Source organism: Sorex araneus, chromosome X (assembly GCF_027595985.1).
Source record: "Sorex araneus isolate mSorAra2 chromosome X, mSorAra2.pri, whole genome shotgun sequence".
NCBI classification, from domain to species: Eukaryota; Metazoa; Chordata; class Mammalia; order Eulipotyphla; family Soricidae; genus Sorex; species Sorex araneus.
In genome coordinates this window covers 137029412-137053759 of record NC_073313.1, presented here as the reverse complement: position 1 = coordinate 137053759, position 24348 = coordinate 137029412, and the positions used below count along the sequence as shown (strand labels likewise).

The 24348-nt window shown below is 39.3% G+C and overlaps 1 protein-coding gene across 2 annotated transcripts in view; it reads right to left on the bottom strand.

Annotated features, from left to right (window-relative positions):
- Positions 1-24348, bottom strand: part of ZDHHC15 (zinc finger DHHC-type palmitoyltransferase 15) — a 177400-nt gene that overhangs the window by 120261 nt on the left and 32791 nt on the right. Inside the window, exon 2 of one of the 2 annotated variants that reach the window (XM_004620918.2) lies at positions 16408-16434. The exons of the other annotated variant lie outside the window; for it this stretch is intronic. Within the exon in view, the coding sequence (XP_004620975.1) occupies positions 16408-16434 (27 nt within the window). The remainder of the gene's footprint in view (positions 1-16407; positions 16435-24348) is intronic. 2 annotated transcript variants of the gene reach the window in all.

Sequence of the window (24348 nt, the reverse complement as noted above, 5' to 3'; positions counted from 1 at the left end):
TTACAAAAGCATAACATTTGTTAAGTCTTCCTGTGTCCATACAAAAAGGACTTGCTCTGAATAAACTATGCAAAGGACTCAAGGAGAAGAGAAAAACATTATTTACAAGTCAACAGAACACTAAGAAAGAAGCTACAAATAAACAAAGAGGAATAGGAGCACTGTAACGGGAGTAACCCAATAAACCTAAACTACTGAGGCTATGTTATCCTACAATATGCTAACACAAATGCATAAAATAGATAGAAAAATATAGACAAAACATTTCATTATATTGGTTTCTATGATGTTTTCAGTATTTTAACTTCACTGGCAAGGAAGACAAGAAACAACATACAAATGGAATTACATTTATATATTTTTATTATTACACTGTATTAATATTATGATTATACTCATATAAGAATAGTTGTATAGTATTATATTTGTGTATACAAAACATATGCAAAAGAATTTCCAGTATAAAGCATCTGCACTGCAAGAGAAACTTTCACTCAAAGATTAGCACATCCAACGACAAGAGGTGATGGAGAAGACCCCGGCACCACCCACAGGTCAAAGAAGCCACATTTCTCTGAAGCAGACAGATGGAAAATAATCTCCTTCTCCATATCAAATAAGAGCTACACCTTGGTCTCTTGTACTGAACTCACACTATGGCCTCTTGGCTACTTCCAAATATACCGTGCTCTAGCTCCAATAACCATTCCCTCCCAGAACTCACAAAAGTAGCTGCAGTAGCAAGAAATAATAGAATCCTAATTCCAGAGTAGCAGCAGTTTCAGATCATAGAACATATTCTTGGAACCAGCATGAGAAACTCTACACAAGTACATGGTAACATCATATTGGAATGGAGTAAACTTCTACAGGGAAGTTAAAGACCAGCACTCATCATCTTCCCCCAAAGACCTCCATGGCAGTGAGGATGATGCTGACAGGTGAAAGGAAAAGACTTACCCCCCAGACTACAACAGAGGAAAACAGTGGGAAAACAGCATAGCACCCCACCACATTTAGTGATCGAAGACAGTAGCCACGAAGTCTCAACTAATACTAAATAGCTATATCACCTTCAGAAAAGAACTTTAGAGAAGAAATTTTTAAAATGTTCAATGACATCAAAGAAACTGTAGTACATATAGCCAGTAAAATACAATAAAGTGAGTAAACTAGAACCAGAAAAGACATAACTAAAGAATGTCGTAGGCAAAATGAAAAAAAAACCCAATGGAAGACTTAGCAACACGATAGCAGCAGTGAGCTCCAGAATGAGATGCAGAAAACCTCTATAAAGCAACAGAAGGTGGGCAAAAGCATTAGAATGAATGAACATATAACAGGAATTTGGGATGAATTCAAGAGAAACAACATAAGAATTATTGGTATCCTGGAGGAGCAGGAAGGCACAACAGATACTACAAAAAATTCAAAGAATTATTAGGAATTACTTTGAAAATAATTTTGTGATGAAACAAGAGAACCTAAAAGAAATGGATACATTCTTAGATTCCTATATCCTCCCAAGGTTCAATCAAGAAGATATGAAACATCTGAACAGATCAATTACTATAGAAGAAATCAAAATGGTAATCAAAAGTCTCCCCTTGGGACTGGAGCGATAGTACAGTGAGTAGGGCGTTTGCCTTGCATGCGGTCAACCGGTGTTAGATTCTCAGCATCCCATATGGTCCCCCAAGCACCGCCAGGAATAGTTCCTGAGTTTAAAGCCAGGAGTAATCCCTGTGCATTGCCGGGTGGGAGCCAAAAAGCCAAAATAAAAAATCTCTCTTAAAATAAATGCCTTTGGGGCCAAAGCAGGTAAGGTACAGTAGGTACAAAATCCAAAGTAAGGTACAGCAGGTAAGGTGCTCACATTGCATGCAGAAAATATGGGTTTTATCCCCAGCAATCTCTGTGGTCCCCAGAGCACCACCAGGAATGATGTTTGAGCACAGAGCCAGGAATAATTCCTGAGCACTTCCAGATGTAGCCCCCAAACACCCAGACCCAGACAGTTCATTAGTGACTTCTTTCAAACATTTAAAGAAGAGTTACTGCTGATCCATTTCTGACTCATTCAGGAAATTGAGGAAACACAAAGACTCCCAAACAGTTTCTATGGAGCAAACATTACACTGATACCAAAAGCAGACAGATATAGCACCCAAAAAAAGAATAACTCCAGATCCATATCCTTGATGAACACAGATACAAAGATCCTCAAAAAAACTAGCAAAAAGAATCCACATCAAAAGGGTCAGACACCATGAAGAAGTGGAATTCATCCTGTGTATGTACGGATTTTTTTCAGCACCAACAACTATATTGAAAAGTGGGGTGGGTGTCTCCTTTACCCCTGCTCCAGCGGCGCTGGTGGCAGCTCTCGGGGTCTGATGGTCCGATGGCACAAGCTCCCTGCAGCCTGAGAGGTGTAAGGATGTTTTAACATATGCAACTCAGTCAACATAATACATCATATCCATACAAGAAAAATTAAAAGTCATATGAGACGTTACTGGTGTCCACTCGAACAAATTGATGAGCAACGGGATGACAGTGATACAGTGATGATTATATTAATAGATGCAGAAAAAGCATTTGACAAGATCCAACACCCATTTGTGATAAAGACTCTCAGTAACATGGGGGTTGAAGGAACTGTTCTCAATAAAGTCAAAGCCATCTACCACAACTCCACAACTAATATTATACTCAATGGTAAAAAACTGAAAGCCTTCACTCTAAGAGCTGTCAGAGGACAAGGTTGTCCAATTTGACCACTTCTGTTCAGTATAGTATTGGAAGCACTTGTCATAGCAATTAGGTGAAAAAGAGATATTAAAGGCAGCCAGCTAAGAAAAGAAGTCAGGCTCTCACTACTGGCATATAATATACTGTACTTTAAAAACTCTAAAATCTCCATAAAAGCCTCTTAGAATTAATAGACTTTTATAGTAAAGCAAAAGTCTACAAAATCATCAAATCAAAGTACATGGCCTTACTGTATGAAAATAATGAAACAGATGAGAGAGAAATCTGAAAAACAATCCCATTCACAATTATGCCACAGAAAATCAATATTTAGGAATCAGTTTAACAAAAGAGGTGAAAGACATATGCCCTACATATCTCTTCATTTCCAGCAATGAAAAACTAATTATAAAATGTAGTAGGTCTGTCTCTCTTGGTTGGAAACTCCAACAACTATAGTGAGTTTTGTGTTGAATTATGAAATGTAATCAAGGTAAAGAAAAAATGAAGTGAAATTCATTAGTTATACAGTAGGGGGTAGGGGGTGGGGGCGGGGGGTATACTGGGGTTTCTGGTGGTGGAATATGGGCACTGGTGAAGGGATGGGTGTTTGAATATTGCATAACTGACATATAAACCTGAGAACTTTGTAACTTTCCACATGGTGATTTAATAAAAATTAAAAAAAAAGAAAGACATATGCCAACAAAATTACAAAGTATTACTAAAATAATTAAGAAGGAACAAGGAAATGGAAATACATTGCCCATTCATGGGTTGGGAGAATCAATATTGAAAAATGGTAATAGGGTAATAGTCCCCAAAAGCATTATACAGATTCAATACAGTCCCTATTAGAACATTCGAGTCATTATTCAATGAAATATTCAACATTCCTTAAATATATATGAAACAATTAACCTCATCATCATCATCATCATCATCATCCCGTTGATCGTCGAATTTCTGGAGCTGTCTCCATTCGTCCAAGCCCTGAGATTTTAGAAGCCTCTTTCTACTCATCCTTCCAACGATGCCGTACTGGAGGCTCTTACAGTGTCAGGGGAATGAGACCCAGCTTACTACTGGTTTTGGCATATAAATACACCATGGGGACCTTGTGAGACTCTCCCATGTGGGCAGGAAACTCCTAGTAGTTTGCCAGGATCTCCAGAGGGAGAAGTAGGGTATAAGATAATGCATTAGCTATTCCATGAGGTTAATTTGCAGAGTCTCTCGCCCTCGCGCATGGCTGTCTTCCCCGGAGCTTCCTTGGAGGGGATGGTTCCAGCTTCCCTGCCCCCCGGAGCAGAGCTCCCAGTGGCCAAAGACCTCCAGAGCCTAGCCACAGCCATATTCAAGGCCTCTTTCCACACGTTCGAACGAGCCTCACGCATGAAGGAACCGGTGGAGGAACCCAGGTGTGGGGGACCCGGGGCTGAGACCTCCAAGGCTGCTCGGATCGGGACTGGGCCTGCTCCACCCAGATTTCCTATTTCCCAGTAGCTAGGTGGTCACACCCAGGGATTGCCCCCGGCTCCGTGTAATCCTGTCAATGGCCAGCATCTAGAGACTTAAAAGCAAGCTCCCAGAAGCGCAAGGCTGCAAAATTAACCTCATGGAATAGCTAATGCGATGTTAGGAAAAAATTAAATGGGAGGCATCAATATCAAAGGAGCAAAAACTGAAGAAGAGTAAGGCAACCTCTTAAACAAGTGATTGAAGAAAGGTCAAGCACATGCAAAAAAGTGACCTCAAACCCCTTCCTAATGCCATGTACATCAGTCAAACCAAAATGGATTAAAGATCTCAATCAAAACTGAATCTCTAAGGTACACAAAGAAAAACATAGAACTCTCAATGACATTTATGCTAAAGGTATATTTAAGTATACAATGTCATTGACCAAGCACCTGAAAGAAAAGCAAACAAATGAGACTACATTAAGGTAAGAATCTTCTGTACCTTAAAGGTAAAGATGACCATAATACAAAATCACCCCACAGACAGAAATTATTTTGTGCCATTTATCTTATAAAGCCTTAATATCCAATATATATAAGGCTCTGGTAGAAATTTACCCCAAAATCCAACATGATAAAAAAATGGGGAGAAACGATAAACATATTTCTTCAAGGAAGAAATACAAATGGCTAAAAGGCATATGGGGAAAAATGCTCTGCACCAGTAACCATCAAGGAAATTTAAAGCAAAACAATGAGGTATCAATTCACACCATAGAGACAGGAACACATCAAAAGGACAATAACAACTAGCATTGGTGTAGATGTGGAGAGGGGGAGGAAATGGACCCTCATTCACTGCTGGCAGGAATGTCAACTCTTCATATAGTTTTCCAACAGTCCTCAAAAAACTAGAAATTGAGCTTCAATGACACCCGCTAGTGCCAAACCTTGGAATATACACCAAGGGTAAAAAAATTCAAATACAGAAAAGACACATGTAATCCTTTGATCATTGCATCACTATCCACAATATCCCAAATTTGTAAACAACTCAAGTGCCCAAGAATAGATAGTGGATAAAAACACTAGTACACATACAATGGAAAATTATTTGTCCCTAAGAAACAATGAATTTAAGACCAAAATGATAGAAGAGCAGGTAAGGTACTTGCATTGCACGTGGCCCACCCTGGCTCAATCCTTAGAATTCCATACGATCCCCAAAGTATCACCAGGAGTAACCCCTGAGCATCACAGCAAGGTATAGCAAAAAAGCAACAACAAAAATGAAGTCATGCAATTTGATCACGAAGAGAGAGTGAGAGGAATAGAAACAGAATGATCTCTTTCATATGTGGGATATAAGACAACAAATTCCGGGATTAAAAAATGCTCAAAGTTTACAGAAGTGAAGAACATGAGAACTTAATTTCAGTAGAAAGCTCACGACTGGGGAATGGGGAGATAGGACAGGGAAGGAAATACTATGATGATGGTAGAGTAAAGAGGACACACTGAAGTAGGACAGGGTGCTAAAAGGAGGTAAAGAGCTACGTATAATACCCTATCAGTAACAGAGTTGTAAAACAAAGTGCCTGAAAAAAAAGTGCCTGCCACAGAGGCATGCAAGGGAGATGGGGGGAAATGAACACATTAGTTAAAGGAAGTGAGCAATTTGTGGTGAAAGGCCTGGTGTTGGAACATCATATGACTGAAAATCAACATATATTACTTTGCAACGTTGAAATTCACGATAATTTAATCAAAATTAAGTTTAAAAACATATCCCACTTAAAGGAGAAATTATCTGCCCACTATCCATCTGACAGATGCCTACTATCCAAGATATATAAAACCCTCAGGAAACAACAATAACATAAAATGGGGAGATAGGGGCTGGAGCAATAGCACAGCGGGTAGGGCGTTTGCCTTGCACGCGGCCAACCCAAGTTCGATTCCCTGCATCCCATATGGTCCCCCAAGCACCGCCATGAGTAATTCCTGAGTGCAGAGCCAGGAGTAGTCCCTGAGCATCGCCGAGTGTGACCCAAAAAGCAAAAATAAATAAATAAAATAAAAGATCATGCTTTAAAAAAAACAGTAAATAAATAAATAAAAGGGGAGATAGATGCCTTGCATGTGGTCAACCCTGGGTTCAATCCTCAGCATCCCATATGACCCCCCAAGCACCAAGTGATCCATGAATGCAAAGCCAGGAGAAAACCCTGAGCATGATTGGGTATCTTCCCCCACCATAAACAAACAAACAAAAAACACAGAGAGAATATCTGAACAGACATGGCTCAACAGACATACAAATGGCCAATAGGAAGATCTATTAAGCATCAGTTAATTAATTAGTGAATAGTCCTGACGAGTGTGAACCAATGTCCAAAAAAAAAATCATCAGAATTAAAAGTTATGGGGCTGGAGTGATAGCACAGCGGGTAGGGCGTTTGCCTTGCTCGCAGCCGACCCGGGTTCAATTCCCAGCATCCCATATGGTCTCCAGCACCACAGGAGTAATTTCTGAGTGTAGAGCCAGGAGTAACCCCTGTGCACCGCTGGGTGTGACCCAAAAAGCAAAATAAATAAATAAATAAATAAAAGTTATAAATGATGCTACAGAAAATGTAAGGATAATGCAAAAAACCTTGAGCAACCTAGAAAACGTGCAAAAATATCCATAATTCTGCAACCTTACAAGCTGTCTCAGCAAGAAATAGATATGTTGATCAATCGATATACAAACTGTGATTATAATCAAAAGTTCCTTAAGGTCCCCCTGGCCAGGCCTGGAATAGACTTGCGACCTTGAGGTCTCCCTTCTCACTGACCCACCCCTAGATCAGGGAGTTGCACCATCTAACATCAACTCAACTTCTCAAACCGGAAACCGTGTTAGCATCCATTGAGATTATTACTGAACACACTCTTCATACTGAAGCCAGTGAATGCAATAAACATACTTCACTGACATTTTACAGTCAACTAAACAAAGTTACCAGTTCAAAACTTTTGTTATAGTTTAATAGCTCTACATGGTAAAGGAAATAACATGAACAACAGAGGTATTAATAGTAGTACACTGGTATAAACACTGAACATATCAGTTTTGAAAGTAAGTGAGAATCCAAACCTCCAACATTAATCCACATGAAACTCAGAGAACAAGGGGAAACTAAGGAAACCAAGTGCTGTGTAAGACAGAGGTAGAAACCCAGGTGACTCTCATTAAAGCCCATTAAAAACCTTGAGCCTGGACAATTAACACCTGAAATCAACAGTTACTACAATGGCAATTAAGCAAGGACAAAAAGGAAAGGAAGGAAGAAAGAAAGAAAAGAAAGAAAGAGAGAGAGAGAGAAGAAGAAAGAAAGAAAGAAAGAAAGAAAGAAAGAAAGAAAGAAAGAAAGAAAGGAAGGAAGGAAGGAAGGAAGGAAGGAAGGAAGGAAGGAAGGAAGGAAGGAAGGAAGGAAGGAAGGAAGGAAGGAAGAAAGAAAGAAAGAAAGAAAGAAAGAAAGAAAGAAAGAAAGAAAGAAAGAAAGAAAGAAAGAAAGAAAGAAAGAAAGAAAGAAAGAAAGAAAGAAAGAAGTAAATTAAGCAAGGACTGGCCACTGAAATTAAGCAATCACTAGATGTGAAATTCAACCAACTCAAAGAACTAAAATAAAAGATGACATATTCCATACAAAATGAACTGAAGGAACTGAAAGAACACAATAGCAAACCATAGCAGCAGAACTAACTTCACAGGTAGAGAACCACATAGATTTGAAGACAAAATACAAGCCAGAATTGGTAGGGAACCGTTAAAACAAAATGAGCTCTAGAATGAAAGAGAATGTAATTAAGGGATAACACCAAGAGGAACAATATTAGAATTATATGAATATGAGAAAGAGAAGACAACAGGAAATGGCAAGACCAACTGGAGGGGAAAATCATAGCCAAGGATTTCCCCTCTTCTGGAGGAAGGCTGATATACAGACTTACAAGGTCCAAAGAGTACCAAGCAAAACAAACCCAAACAGAACAATGCCAAGACAAAGAGGAATCAAAATGCCAAAATCTAAAGAGAGAAACAGACTTCTTAAATCTTCTAGAAAGAAGAGAAACCTTAAAATATAAGGAAAATAACATAAGAATCACAACAGATTTCTCCTGTGAAAGGATACGGGAGGGAAAGAGCAGAAAGACATGTTCAAACTACTGAAAATATTTTCAACCTAGAGTCTAGTACCCTGTGACACTCTGATTTAGACGGGAGGAAAGGATAAAGACATTCTCACACAAACTTAAGTTGACAGCATTTGCTATAACTAAACCAGCCTTGAAAGAAATACTTAAAGACCATTTATATATATAAACAAATCAGTGAATTGTAGAAGAAAAATACCACAAAATGAATTACAATACAGCCTCTTGTATCAATAATTTCTCTAAATGCTAATGGACTAAACTTTCATATAAAAAGACACAGCATGATGGAATGGATCAGGAAACAAAATCTATCCATCTGCTGCTTACAGGAAACACATTTAAAATCAAAGGATAGACACAGGCTCAGAGTAAAGGAATGAAAAACAATTATATAACCCAAAGGCAAACACAAAACAAGCTGGGAGGCATCACTTTTCCCAACTTCAAACTGTACTACAAAGTGGTAGTAATTAAAGCAGAATGGTAATGGAATAAAGACTTGCAGATCAATGTAACAGAATTGAGTGTCCTGACACAGATACTCAATCATATGATCATCCAATATTTTATTTTTAAAAGTAAGTAATATTAAGTGGAACAAGGAAAACCTCTTCAACAAGCGCTGCGAGGAAAACTCAGCAGATACATGCAAAAAAAACTTCACTCAGTCCTCTTCTAACTTCATGCAAAAAAATCAGATCAAAATGGCACAACAACTTTGTAACTGTGTATCTCACTATTTTTTCAATATAATTGCCATGAGATACAATTACAAAGCTTTCATGATTGAATTTCAGTCATACAGAGATGTAACACCCATACTTCCATCAGCCTACTTTTCCACCACCAAGGTCCCCAGCATCCCTCTTACCAACCCCACCGCACCCCACCCCCTGTATCTATGACAGGCATGTTCCTTCTTACTCTCCCTACTTTGGGGCATTATGGTTTGTAGTACAGATACAAAGAGGCCATGATGTTTGGTCCTTTGTATACTTTCAGCACATACTTCCCATCCTGAGTGATTCCTTCAAACATCACTGACTTAGTGGTCCCTTCTCCATCCTAACTGCCTTCTCCCCCAGTACTTGAGGCAGGTTTCCAACAATGGAGCGATCCTCCTGACCCTTGTCTTGCTGTCCTTGGCTATTAGTCTCATACTATGTTGTGTTATATTCCACAAATGAGTGCAATCATTCTGTCTGTCCCTGACTCATTTCCCTTAGTAAGATACTTTCCATAATCATCCACTTACAAGCAAAAATGCTCTAAATCCCTAATCATCAGGTAGATGCAAATGAATACAACAATGAGATATCATCTCACACCACAGAGACTGAGAACAAGGACAATCAGTGCTGGCACAGATGAGGAGAGAGAGAGACTCACATTCATAAATAGTTGAAAAACAACATGGATATTCCTCAAAAAACTAGAAATTGAGCTTCCATGTGACCCAGCAATACCACTTCTGGGAATATATCCCATGAGTGCAAAAAAGCACAGTAGAAATGAAATCTGCACGTTTAATTATAGCACTGTTCACAATAGTCATAATCTGGAAACAAACCGACTGCCCGAGAACAGACAACTGGTTAAAGAAATGATGGTACATTTGCACAATGAAATACTATGAAGCTGTTAGAAAATATGCTATCCTGAAATTTCTCACTGCTTTTTAATTTAAAAAAAGGCAGCAATCTGTGTTGGCCAGGATGTGGTGAAAAAAGAACTCTCATCCACCGCTGGTGGGAATATTGTCTGGTATAATCATTATGGAAAACAGTATGGAGGGTTCTCAGACAACTTAAAATTAAGCATATAAGACCCAGCAACTCCACTTTGGGGAATTTTCCGCAGCACAGAAAAACATTCATTCAAAAGAATATATACACACCACTATTCATTGAAACACACAGTACAATAGCTAAGATTTGGAACCAACCTAGACCTTCAAAAACAGGTCAGTGTTTCATGAAGATGTGGTATACACAATTGAATACTATGCAGCACTAAGAAATGATGAAGTCATGCAATTTTCTACAACGTGGATGGAACTAGAAAATATGTTAAATGAAGTAAGCCAGAAGAAAAAGAAGAATATCACTTCTACGTGGCATTTAAAGTAACTGACGAGCCAGTTTATTTAAAGTAAATGAGGAGCCAGAACGATATGAGAGCGGTAGAACATTTGCCTTGCACATGGTCGGCCCAGGTTCAATCCCTGGCATATCATATGACCCCTGAACACTGCCAAGAGTAAACCCTGAGCATCATCGGGTGTGACCCAAAAAGCCAAATAAATAAATAAATAAATAAATAAACTGGATGAGGAAATGAAATGGCATAAAGGGGGGAAATACCTAAATTATCCTTGATTTGAAAGTAGAAGAAGGAAAGACAATAAGTTGCAGGGTGGGGGGAGAAGAGACATATGGGGAGCAGCAGGGAGCAAGGTTCAAGGTACACTGTTGGTGTTAAGAAATGATAGAGCTAATGGTTCAAATCCAGAGTCAACAACCCTGAAAGCATGCAAATAAACAAACTTTAAAAGGGGCCTATCAAGACAGAAGGTTGGGGTGGGGGTAAGAGGTAGAAGAGGCAACCTGGGAACATTGGTGGAGGAAATATAAAACTGGTGGCAGGATCCATGAGAGAAAATTGTATGTCTGAGACCCAAATAGTAGTACCTTTGCAAGTTATTGGACATTAACCCTAAGTGTCTTAGGTTTCATCGATCTACTGCCCCTTTTCCTCCTCTCAGAAAATCTTACAGTGCTCTTGTGAGCACTCCCAATCCCCTGAGTTTATCTTTAACCTTTCCTTTGTGCTTTACCTCTCATTATCACAATTCCACAAGTCAGTCTTGGTTACTTATAAGCCCAAACTTCTGGTGTTTCTGTACTTTGTATTTGAAGTAAATTACTTGCTTTTCTACCCTCTATAGCCTTTTCATATTTTACTATAGAGCAATGTTCTTTTTTTTTCTCTCTTTTATTTTTTTTATTAATGAATCACCGTGAGGTACAGTTACAAACTTATGAACTTTCATGTTTGCATTTGGTTTACATCCCTCCACCAGTGCCCATTCTTCCCCATCAATGTTTCCAGTATCCCTCCCACCACCCACACCCCAAACCCACCACCCCGACCTGCCTCTGTGGCAGGGCATTCCCTTTTGTTCTCTCTACTGTTGGGTGTTGTAGTTTGCAACAGAGGTATTGAGTGACCATCATGTTCGGTCTATAGTCTACTTTTGACATGCAGCTTTCAACCTGAGTGGGTCCTCCCAAAATTCTCTACTAGGTGTTCCCTTCTCTATCTATAGAGCAATGTTCTTTGCTTAAATACAGAAAGACCATTAATGCTGTTATCCTAAAATTTGGGAGTTGATTGACTCTGAAATATATCTACTCCTGGGCATCTGGCATAATAACTTGACTCAGACTTCAGTTACTGTAGTTTCTAATACCCCATAAATGGCGGTCACGCCATGGGACTGGAATAGACTGGAGACAAGCGGCAAAGATCCCTGGCATTGAAATGGGACAGTCTAGAAAGCATAAAAGCACAGTTTTAGTGCAAGCTGTGATGACTTAAGAGACAAGACCCCCATTGGGATGGACAAGCTGAACCAGCCTGAGGACTTAGTCTGGGATTACAGTAAAAGTTTTGCATGCCTTGGGGCTGGAGTGATAGCACAGCAGGTAGGGTGTTTGCTTTGCACGTGGCCGACCAGGGTTCGAATCCCAGCATCCCATATGGTCCCTTGAACACCGCCAGGGATAATTCCTGAGTGCATGAGCCAGGAATGACTCCTGCGCATTGCCAGGTGTGACCCAAAAAGCAAAAAAAAAAGTTTTGTATGCCCTGGGAGTCCAGAGAACTAAGTTTTGAAATCTGTGTCTCTTACCGTGCTTATCCAAATAACTGCAAGTATTAATAAGAAGTAAAGTTAATTGTTTAATATGTACAACTAAAGGGAAAGAGAAAATCAATGTAGATGTCCCTGGGAGACAGAGTGTCTCCTTGACTTAATCCTCCCAAGATAACTGCCTCCACTGAAACACTTTACCTCTGTAAATGATCAATCACACCTATGTGCAGTCCTATACCTCAACCCCTGCAGATGTTCAATAAGTATGCTAACAGCTCTACATTCAATAGCCATTTTAACCATCAGTCTGTGGTCCCCTGTCTCTTTGTCACTCTGCTGGAGAGGCTCTGGAGTTGGCTCTCAGCCACCAAATGTAAGCATCATGCACCCACCCACTTTGAACTCACAGTAAATCATGTGCTTTAGTAAAATAAAATTTGGGGAATAAGAACATAAAGGAAAACAGGCCACTCAAAACTTGCTCTAAGACAATGATAGCAACAAATATATTCTCTCATCAGTATGTGTTTTATTCATTACTCTTATAAGAGTTTTATAATCATTAACCTACTTTTCACAAATCTATGAAATAAATCTATGAAATAAATGAATAAAATTGGCACAAGGATTCCACACAATTTACCAGCAAACTGTCTGGATTTAAATTTGGATAGTCAAGTCCATAACTCATACATTCCCCTCTTTTATTGTGGTGCCTTGATTTACAAGTGATAGTGATAGTTTCATGAGTATATTATTCCAACACAGCATCTTCCACCAGAGAGCCTGCTTTCCTCCACTAATTTCCTAAGAACCCTTCCTAATTAGCCTACCTCCCCCAGATAAACTGAGTTCTGTAGCCTAACTCTCTTATTCTGTTGCCTTTGGCTACCTGTTGCTCCCTTGCTGTGTTTCTTTATATCCCACAAATGAGAAAGATTATTCTGTTTTTGTCCTCTCCTTCTGACAGACTTCACTCAGCATGATATGCTTCAGTTCCATCCAATTAGCAGTAAATTGCATTATCTCATGTTTTCTTGCATTATTGTATTATTGTAATATTGCACTGTGTACCACAATTTCTTTAATCATCTGTTGTTGGGCACTTGAGTTGTTTTCAGATCATGACTATTGTGAAAAGTGCTGCAATGAGCATAAGGCACAAACATCTTGAAATAATGTCTTTGGACCCTTAGGATAGATGCTGAGTAGATGCTGAGTATTGGAGTTGTTGGATTGTGTGGAAGTTCAATACTGATATTTTTATACTGTTTTACCACAAGTTGAAATAAGTGATATTCCCACCAACAGTGGCTGAGATGTTCAGAGCGTACTCCTGGCACTGGGCTTAGGGATCGATTCTGGTGGGATTCAGGGAAAAATATGGGGAAGAAGGCACAAAGATCAAGCCTGGGTCAGCTGCATGCAAGGGAAGCACCTTACCCACTGTAACGTCTCTCCACCCCCATAAGAATGTCTTCTTTAAGGTAGTGTCTCTTCATCTGTTCTTCCCATTTTATTTTTAATTTTAATTTTTTATTGAGTCACCATGTGGAAAGTTACAAAGTTTTCAGGTTTAAATCTCAGTTATACAATGCTCGAATACCCATCCCTTCACCAGTGTGTTCTTCCCATTTTTAATGGGCTTGGTTTTTTGGTTTTTGCCTAAACATTTTACATATATTGGATATTAACTGCTTGTCAGGTGAATTGTGGATAAACGATTTTTCCTAATCTGTAGGTTTTCTTTTTACTCTAGTCATTGTTTCTTTGGTGGTACAGAGCTTCTTGACGATGTGATCCCGTTTGTTGATTTCTGCCTCTGTTTTTTGGCTAATGGTTTTAATTCATTGAAAATGCCTTAGATTCAATTCGATGAAAGGCAGAACCTGGCCCACCTCCCATAGCCACAGTCATGTTGACTCACCCACTGGCCCTGCTCTAACTAAATCTCCCAGGAAAAGCACACCAAGCAGTGAAAAGTTGTGGAAATACTGGTCCTGGTAGTTGAAAACTCTGGGGTGCCCTCAGGAAGCAGACAGACTGAGCTTCTGCTCTGTCAAAGCCCCAGCAACTGCACCTATATCCTATCTTTTCAGCCACACCAAGGGCTCAACTCCACTACTTCACAAATATTCTCTGCAGAGACACCAAAGTGCAAATAATTTCAGGTATACGGTGCCCAGGCTAAAACTCTGGAATCTTCTTTGAGTTGGGTTAGGCAACCTCCCCCAAGCACCCATACTTCTGGAAACCCCAGCAACCACTGCCACTGCCCACAGATGTTTCCGTGTCAACTCATTGTCCCAGATCATAGATCCTGACGTCTCATACCACCTCCTAACTACTCAGTACTGAAATTCCATTAGGAGCACAACAATTTAAATGGAAAAGTAACATATAAGCCAACTAAATCCAATAAACAAAAACAATAATGCAGAAGACTCAACTAGCCACAAGCAGCTTAATAACTTCTTAGATAAGGACTTTACAACCCCATGATCAGATACGACAATTTTCACACAAAATTGATTTTAATACTTACTGATTTTAAAATTGAAGCTTTGTTATCTAATCAATTTCTGTATAGAATTGCATCAACAACTGTGGCTTTTGTCTACATTAAAATAAATTAAAAATTTTAATGAAAAAGGGAAAGGCAAAATTTGTTCTTTAAACTCTGGATGCTCTTTGACTTACGATGTAAGTTGAAAAAAATCTACAGTTTTGATCATTTGGCAGTGTGAAAGCAATATGCATTTAGTAGACACTGTTTTTAAATCTTGAATTTTGATCTTTTCATGGGCTAGAGGTATAAAATATGACATGTATCTCCTGATCAGCCATATGATCATAAGGGTAAAAAAAACTTCTTTCAGTCATTCTTCAGCCTCATTAGAAGAGTTAGAAATTGATGAGCAGGTTGTGGCATCCCTATCACCCAGCAATTCATTTTAGTTCAATGTTTAAGACTTTTGCTACATGTGGTATATTTTCACATTAATTATGACAATTCATACAACCATTCCTTTTGTTTTTCAAATTATTTGATAAGTTATAAGATATATTCATATTTTATTATAAAATGGAATTTGTGTAAGATGATTTTGTCCAATTGCAGATAATATAAATGTTCTTCCATATTTGTTATGCTACACTAAGATATAATATTTAGTAGATTAAACATATTAAGTGCATTTTAAACTTTCAAAATTTTTGAGTTATGATGAATTCATAAGGATTCAACCTTTCATAACTTGCTGAATCTGCACTGCTTTACTCTTTCCCAAGACTCTACTATGATGCTACAATTATCAACATCTCTATTAAACAGTAATGGAAAACTGGAACTTTAAAACATTTAATTAGATTGCATAGGCAATCTAACAGAGCTAGAGAGCAAACTACAACAATTATAAGTCACATAAAAGGAGAATTAGAAGCAGCATTATAAAGTGATGTTTATCATTATTATACATGATAAAATAATGAAAAATTAAAGCTTGGTTAAAGATCTCACTTATCTTGCATATTTTTTAAAAAGAATGTCTTATTATCCTTAGAACGGTAGGAAAAGTTTCAGATCAAGTCAAGATAGGGATTAGGTGTAGAGAGAAGTAAGTAAATATTTAAAACTATAATGGTGAAACCACTAGCAGTAATCTATAGGGCCCTTACTCACTACCTTCAAGAGAGGAAGAATTGGACAAACAGCCACAATATCTAGGACAACAATAAGAAACTAAGAAGAGTGTAATGGGCAGAGTGTTGACTATTCCCTTCTCCATAAAAATTCCGTTCATTTTACAATCCCTGTCCAACAGACAAATGGATCAGCAAAAACAGGTTTGGCTATACTCTGTATAAGCGTCCTGAAAAATGCCATCATAAACTTTCCACTCATATAGTTATATTTCTGGAATAGCTGTTCAATGTATAAAGTTTAATATAATTCACTTTGAGTGCTGGGGATGTGACTTCGAGATAAAGTATGTGCATTTACACAGAAGATGTGAGCTGAATCTCTGGCAGAATCCCCCTTCCTCCCCGCAAAAAGGCATATAAAATGATACAGTCCTCATCAATATAAAAATGTTATTTTCTTACCTTTTTCTGCGGGGCTCAAAATAGTCACTGTGAAGAGACAGAGATGAAAATTAGTGATATTTTAAAATATATTTGCAATAAATTTGTTGTGAGGTTATGGGGGAAACACTCAACAATCCTCAGGGCTCTGTGAACAGGGATCACTCCTAGTTGTGCTTTGGTGACCATATGATGCTGGGTTTGGAACTGAGACTGGCTGTAAGCTAGGCCTTACTCTCTGTACTATCTCTCTGACCCTATTTGCGATCCACTTTTTTCTACAGCATCATTTTTGAGAAATGTAGTCAGTAGTTCGTTAGAAAACTACCTGCTAGCTAACATGAATAAAAGTAAGGAAGATTCAATTCTATCTTTCAATATTTTCCTTTATTTCCTATGTTAAATAGCAAACACAGGTATAATTTGATATTAAAAAAATAGTACCACCACACTTTGGTGCGGCCACTTTGCTGCTGATTGGTCCCAGAAACTGCTTGCAGCTATGTCTCCAGACTGTGTATTAAGCAATTGCCCCATACTGCCCCAGGAAGGAAAATTATGCAATTTCTAACGTAAATCTCCCTGGACTTAATTACTAAAATACTAAAATACAGAAATATTAAACCACGTGTCCACTACTGTGGCCACACGACTTTGTATCTCTTCAATTTTCAGCAATGGAAAACTAATTATCAAATGCTTCCTTGTCAGTAGGGCTTTTGGGGGGGTGGGGGGAAACTCCAACAACAATAGTGAGTTTTGTTGAAATATGGAATGTAATCAAGGTAAAGAGAAAATGAAGTGAAATTTATCAGTTACGCAAGCGAGGGTGGGGGGGTGGGGGTGGGAGGTATACTGGGGTTTTTGGTGGTGGAATATGGCCACTGGTGAAAGGACAGGTGTTTAAGCATTGTATAACTGAGACATAAACCTGAGAACTTTGTAACTTTCCACATGGTGATTCAATAAAATAAATAATTTAAAAAAATAGGACCAAAGAGCTGGGAGCAATAGCACAGCAGGTAGGATAGTGCATGTGGACAACCCGGGTCCGATTCCCAGCATCCCATATGGTCCCCTGAGCACCGTCAGGAATAATTCCTGAGCGCAGAGTCAGGAGTAAACCCTGTGCATCGCTGGGTATGAACCAAAAAGAAAAAAAATAGGACCAGAGAGATTGTAAATTAGCAAAGGCACTTGTATTGCATGCAGCTGACCCCACAGTGTGTATGGGTTTTCCAGGAGTGAACTCTAAGGACAGAGCCAGGAATAAAGCCTGAGAACAGTCAGGTGTGGCCCCCAAAACAAAGTTAAATCAAATAAAATGTAATAAGGCTACTTCTGCTGAAATCCTGCATCTGTGTCTGTGTGCCAGAGAATGGACAGCAGAAAACTACTTAAAGCTTCTTAGTCCAGAGAAATAAAAAGGTTGACTTTTCGTCTGAAATTATATTTTATATCAAACGTCAAACACATCAACTTATGAAAGCAAATACCAAGATGAAAGGCCTGATCAAAGCCCTCAGTGCTGCTAGATGCCCACTGAACACAGCACTAGCTTCAGGATGAGATCCCACAGCCCCGATCCAGACAGCTGCTTAGCCCAGCATTGGTCTCAGGATGATTTTTCACCTTGTTGGCCAAGACTACACAGCTGCCAATGGATTGAATTGTCGCACCATTAACATCATTCTTCCCAGCCCAGCAAGAGCCACAAGGTGAGTTTCTGAAGCTTGGGCTCAGAATACACAAGCAGCTTCACCAGCAGGGTCCTTATGGGGAAGTTTCCAGCTTGGATTGGTTCCAGATTTTGGCTATTGTGAGTAGTGCTGCAATGAACATAGGAGTGCAAATGTCTTTTCTGCAATGTGTTTTTGGACTCCTGGGGTGTATTCAGGGTATATCAGACCTTTTAAATCTACTTGAAGAAGATTTTAGAACAGAATCCTATGGATGATTTGATTTGAAAAGGACATTCTCAAAGAGAATCAATAAATATGAGGAAAGCCTAATAGAAAAAAATGATAGAATCCATTCAAATACAAACAAAAGGGCTGAAGCATACAATTGGAGATCTCAGCTGTGAAACATAAAAAACTAAAAACTGAATCATTGGCCTCAAAAATATGATGCACAGCTCCATGAATAAAGAAAAGTCAATAGATAATAGAATGATAAAAAGAAATGTAAGAATTATTGGTAAATAATGATTGCAAGAAACATCCTCAGAACCATAGGAACTCCAGCAGAAGAGGAAAGAAGGTGTGGGTAAGAATGATTAATTAAAATACTAGGTAGCAAATTTCTCAGTTTTGAAGAAAGAACGGGGAACACTGATGGGAAAAGGCAGAAAGAGTGCCAATCAAAGTAAATCCAAATAGAACTTCAAGGAACGCTGATAAAAACATTGAGAACAGACTCCTTAAAGCAGTGAAAAAGCAAAAACTCATATTCAAGGGAAAAACATAAGATTCACAATTTTTTCTAATTAAACTATATAAACAGAAACAAAATTAAATGACATATTACAAAGTATTGAATGAAAACAACCTTCATTCAAGAATTCTCTACCCTGAAAGGTTATCAGAGTTGAAACAGGGAAAAAATCATTCTCAGCCAAGCAGCAGTTGAGGTCACTTGTAGCATCAAATCAGCTGTTAGAGAAACAGAATGGACTTATATAAAAAGTAAAGTTCAAGCAGCATAAGCAATGAAATTTCTCATAGGCATATGGCAAAATATTTCTTCAATCAGTAATTTATCTAAATATTAGCAAGTGGAACTCTTCCATTTAAAAACACAGTGACTATATGGATCAGGAAACAAAATTCAACCTTCTGTTGCTTACAAGAGACACATTTAGGGGCTGGGGAGACAGTACAGTGGATAAGGCACTTGCCTTACAGTCAGCCAGCCCTGCTTTGATTCCTGGCACCACATATAGTACCTTGAGCCCTGCAAGTGATTCCTGAGCTCAGAATCATCCAACTGTGACCCCCAAAACAAACCATACAAAAAAAACCAAATGACATACTTGAATTATCACAATAAGCACAGGTTCAGAATAAAAGTGTGGAAAATAATCATACAGGCTATGCAAACTTTTAAATAGCAATACTTAAATAGCATTAAACAGCAAATAGCATTTCAGCTAAACAAAATAAGAGCTAGGGATAGTCATCACATACTAGCTAAGGGTCAATAGAACTTAACTCTCATATATATATATATATATATGTATGTATGTATATATATATCAAATGAATGACCAGCAATGTTCATAAAGCAAGTGCTAAAAAAGAGACCTGTAGAGATGCATCAATAGCAACACAAAATTACTGGGAGATATTAATGCCCCACTTCCATTTTTGGACAGATAAACCATAAACCACAATAAAGAAACATGAGTACTAAATGTGGAACTGGAAAAACTGGGTATAATACACATATACGCGGGATGGACCATTACCCTCAAAGAGCAGAATACACATTCTTCTCTAGTGCACATGGAACATTATCCAGGATAGATCATGTGCTTGGACAGAATTTGAGTATCCATAAAGTAGTGAAAATCAAAATAATATCAAGTATTTTTGAGACCACAATACCATGAAATTACAAAGTAATCATAAAACCCAAAATTTAGGCTTCAAAAGTATGAACAACATACTGCTAAATAACAAGTGAATCAAAAAGAAATAAGACCTTCTTCTCTGCCTCACCATCTACTTGCTGCTCCACCATTCCAGGTGAGGCTTGTCTCCAGCTGATATCACTGGTATTCCAGTACAAGAGGAAGAACCCCTCCCTACTGGGTGGCTTTCCGCAACCTCCATACCCAACCTGTGCCATTTTAAGGGCCCCTGCCACAGCTCCTGCCTGACCTTCTGCTTGCTATGCCACCATCTCAGGTGAGACTTGACTCTGGCTGATATCACTGTGTCTATTCCAGAAGGGAGGCAGAGCCCCCTTCTCCCGGTGGGTCCCAGCAGCCTTCACATTCAACCTATGCCATATTAAGAACTCACCACAGTTCCTGAAGCTCGAAGCCACATAGGCAGCACTACGCAACAAATTACATGCTGCTCACAGTTATACTTCCAGACATTCTGTGAAGATGGGCAGAGAAGACAAGAGAGCAATGTCTAGCTTAATCCCTCAATATCTTTGAGGGGGCATAATTACAAAGACTCAGTGCAGGCACAACAAGAACACTAGAAAAAAATGGAGAAAACATGTAGAATCCCACCACAGTCGGTGAGCAAAAATGGTATCCCCAGAGTCATAAACAACACTAGTAAATCATTTTCTTAAATTTTTTATTCTTTAATGAATCACTGCGAGGTACAGTTACAGACTTACAAACTTTTTTGCTTACGTTTCAGTCATACAATGATCTAGTACCCATCCCTCCACCAGTGCCCAATGTTCCTAGTATCCCTCCCACTACCACCCCATCCCATCCCATCCCCCCCACCCTCGCCTCTGTGTCAGGCACATTCCCTTTTACTCTCTCTCCTTTAGGGTGTTGCAGACTGCAATGCAGGTATTAAGTGGCCATCATGTTCAGTCTATAGTCTACTTTCAGCACACTTCTCCCATCCCGAGAGGGTCATCCAAGCATCCTCTATTTGGTGGTTCCTTCTCTATCTGAGCTGCCTTTTCCACAGCATGAGGCTGCCTTCCAAGACATGGAGCAATCCTCCTGGTCCTTATCTCTACTATCCTTGTGTGTTTGTCTCCCATTCTGTTACTTTATATTCCACAAATGAGTGCAATGCTTCTATGTCTATCCTTCTCTTTCGGACTCATTTCACTTAGCATGATACTTATATCCACTTATATGCAAATTTCATGACTTCATCTTTTCTAACAGCTGCATAGTATTCCATTGTGTAGATGTACCAAAGTTTCTTTAGCCAGTCATCTGTTCTCGGGCACTCCGGTTTTTTCCATATTCTGGCTATTGTAAGCAGTGCTGCAATGAACATACGAGTGCAGATGTCATTTCTATTATACACTTTTGCATCTCCAGGATGGGTATTGCTGGGTCAAATAGGAGCTCTATTTCTAATTTTTTGAGAGATGTCCATACTGTTTTCCAAAATGGCTGAACCAGTCGACATCACCAAAATGGCAATACTCCCCAAAGCACTATACAGATTCAATGTGATCCCTATAAGGATAGCCATGAAGTGCATCAAACACTCCTGAAATTCATATGGAAGAACAAACACCAACAAATAGCTAAAGCTATTTTGGGGAAAAAGAAGATGGGAGGCATCACCTTTCCTAACCTCAAACCTTACTACAAAGTGGTAATAATTAAACAGCATGCAACTGGAACAAAGGCAGATCAATAGGAGCAGGGTTGAATATCCTTACATACACCCTCAAACAAATGATCATTTAATCTTTGATAAGGGAGCAAGAAAAGTGAAGTGGAGCAAGGAAAGCCTCTTTAACAAATGGTGCTGGGAAAACTGGATAGCCACATGCAAAAAAAATGAGCTCAGACATATACCTAACACCATGCACAAAAGTCAGAGGATTAAAGACCTCAACATCAGACCGTAATCCATAAAATACATTGAAAACAAAGTCAGCAAAACCCTCCACGACATTGAAGCTAATGCTGTCTTCAAAGATGACTCGCCACTGATCAGGCAAGTGGAAACAGAGATAAACAAATGGTACTATCTTAAACTAAGAAGTTTCTGTACCTCAAAAGAAACAGTGACCAGAACACAAAGACAAACTACAGAATAGTAAAGGATATACACCCAGTACTCATCTGATAAAGTGTTGATATCAAGGATATACAAGGCACTGGTTGAACTCTACAAGAAGAAAATATCCAACTCCATCAGAAACTGGGGCGATGAAATGAACAGAAACTTTCTCAAAGAAGAAATTCTAATTGACAAAAAGCACATGAGAAAATGCTCTTCATCACTAGTCATCAGGGAGTTGCAGACCAAAACAACAATGAGATATCATCTCACACCACAAAGACTGGCCCACATCCAAAAGAACAAAAGCAATGGGTGTTGGCATGGAAGTGGAGACAAAGGAGACAAAGGTAAATCTTTAAATCTTCAGACAGTGTCTTTAGTGAAACTATAATGTGGATGTTAAATGAGTTCAAAGAAACAACAGCACAGGTGTGAGTACAACACAAGAAAGTATGAGAGTTGAAAATTTAAAACTACTAGTCAGAAATGACAGTCAGAACTGAAGAATATGGTGGCGATATTAAAAAGTCAACAGAAACTCTGAACAAAAGCTGGGAGCAATAGATCAAGGAGCTCAAGATGAAAGAAAACCACTAGGAATTAGCAGAACGCGGAAAATAGCCTGAAAAAAATTAACAGCATACCAAAAAATTATGGGATGAGTTCAAAAGTAACAATATAAGAATCATTGGACTCCCTGGAGAACAGGAAGGCAAATATGATGAAGAAACATTTGTTAAATCACTGATAAGAATTGCCCAGAGTTGAGGTTACAGGCACTGATATCCAAGAAGCTAAAAGGGTCCCAGTGAAAAAAGACCCAAACACTCCATGACACATTATATTCAAAATGACAAAAGTCCAAAGATAGAATATTAAATGCAGTAAGATCAAAAAAGGAACATTTATACAAAGAAAAGCTCATTAGATGTACAGCAGATTTATCAAATGACACTCGATCAGCCAGAGGTATATTAAAGGTTATAGAACAAAAACTCAACGAAATTAATACCTCACCAAAATTACTCCATCCAGTTAGATTATTCAGATTTGAAGGCACTATACGAAGCTTCATGAACAGGCAACAGCTAAGTAAATCTGTAACGTTGAAACCAGTTTTGCAAGAAGTGTTAAAAGAGTTCCTATAAGACTCAACAGTGAAGAAACCCGGCGTGCACCACAACACCGGAGAATTCTCCAGGCTCCATACCAAGCCAATATCTCTGGGACCGCCCAGATGGAGCAGGTGCAGTCTCCCCGCCTTTTCCAGATGGAATCCTGGCAACCATGTGCTTCTACAAGCATGGCTCTGGTATGTGCTTACAGGATTATTCCTCCGAATCGCACGGCCGCTAACTCGGCTGTGCAACCTTTCCTGATATACAAAGTGAGCAATGGAAAATAAATGATCTAGTGTCTGCACCTGCCCAAAACTAGAGAGAGGCGACACGTGGGGCAACGAAGGATGGAGGTGGAACCAGCCCCTCTCCCCGCCCCTACGAGGCCCCGAGTTATGGCCCAAGAACGGCTCCTGGCTCCTGAATGGCCACGATCCCAGAGGCACACAAACTAATCCCTTAACCCAGTGGCTTATGGCAGAAATGCATCTGGACTGAGCATTAAACTACAGCACCGTGCCACCCAGGGTGGGGAAAGCTGTTTGTCCCTTCCACCTTTTCTCCCTGGCAGGGCAGTGGCTGCAACCTTTTCAGAGCCCATTGGACAGCCAGGTATGAGACTGCAGTGACATGACATGCGGGGCCTCGCGAGACCGGGGGGAGTGGAACCGGCTCCTCTCCCTGCCCCAATGTGGCCCCGAATTGCCATCCACGAATGGCTTCTGCCTCCTGATCAGCCATGATCCCAGAGGCACACAAAACAATCTCAGAACCCAGCAGCTTTTGGCAGAACTCCCTCCAGACTTATTACTAAAATATCAGAAATCCAAAATGCTCTTCATATCAGCAATAGAAACAAATTATATAATGACGCCTATTCAGCAGGTCTGGATGTTGGGGGAAATTCCAAATAATAATGGTGGATCTTTTGTCGAATATTGAACGTGATGAAAGCAGAGAGAGAGTAAGGTGGAAATCATCTGCCACATAGGCAGGGGGAGGTTTGGGGTAGGGGGCATACTGGGGATTTTGGTGGTGGAGAGTGTGCACTGGTGGGGGGATGGGTGTTTGATCATTGTATGACTAAGACTTAGACTGGAAAGCTTTGT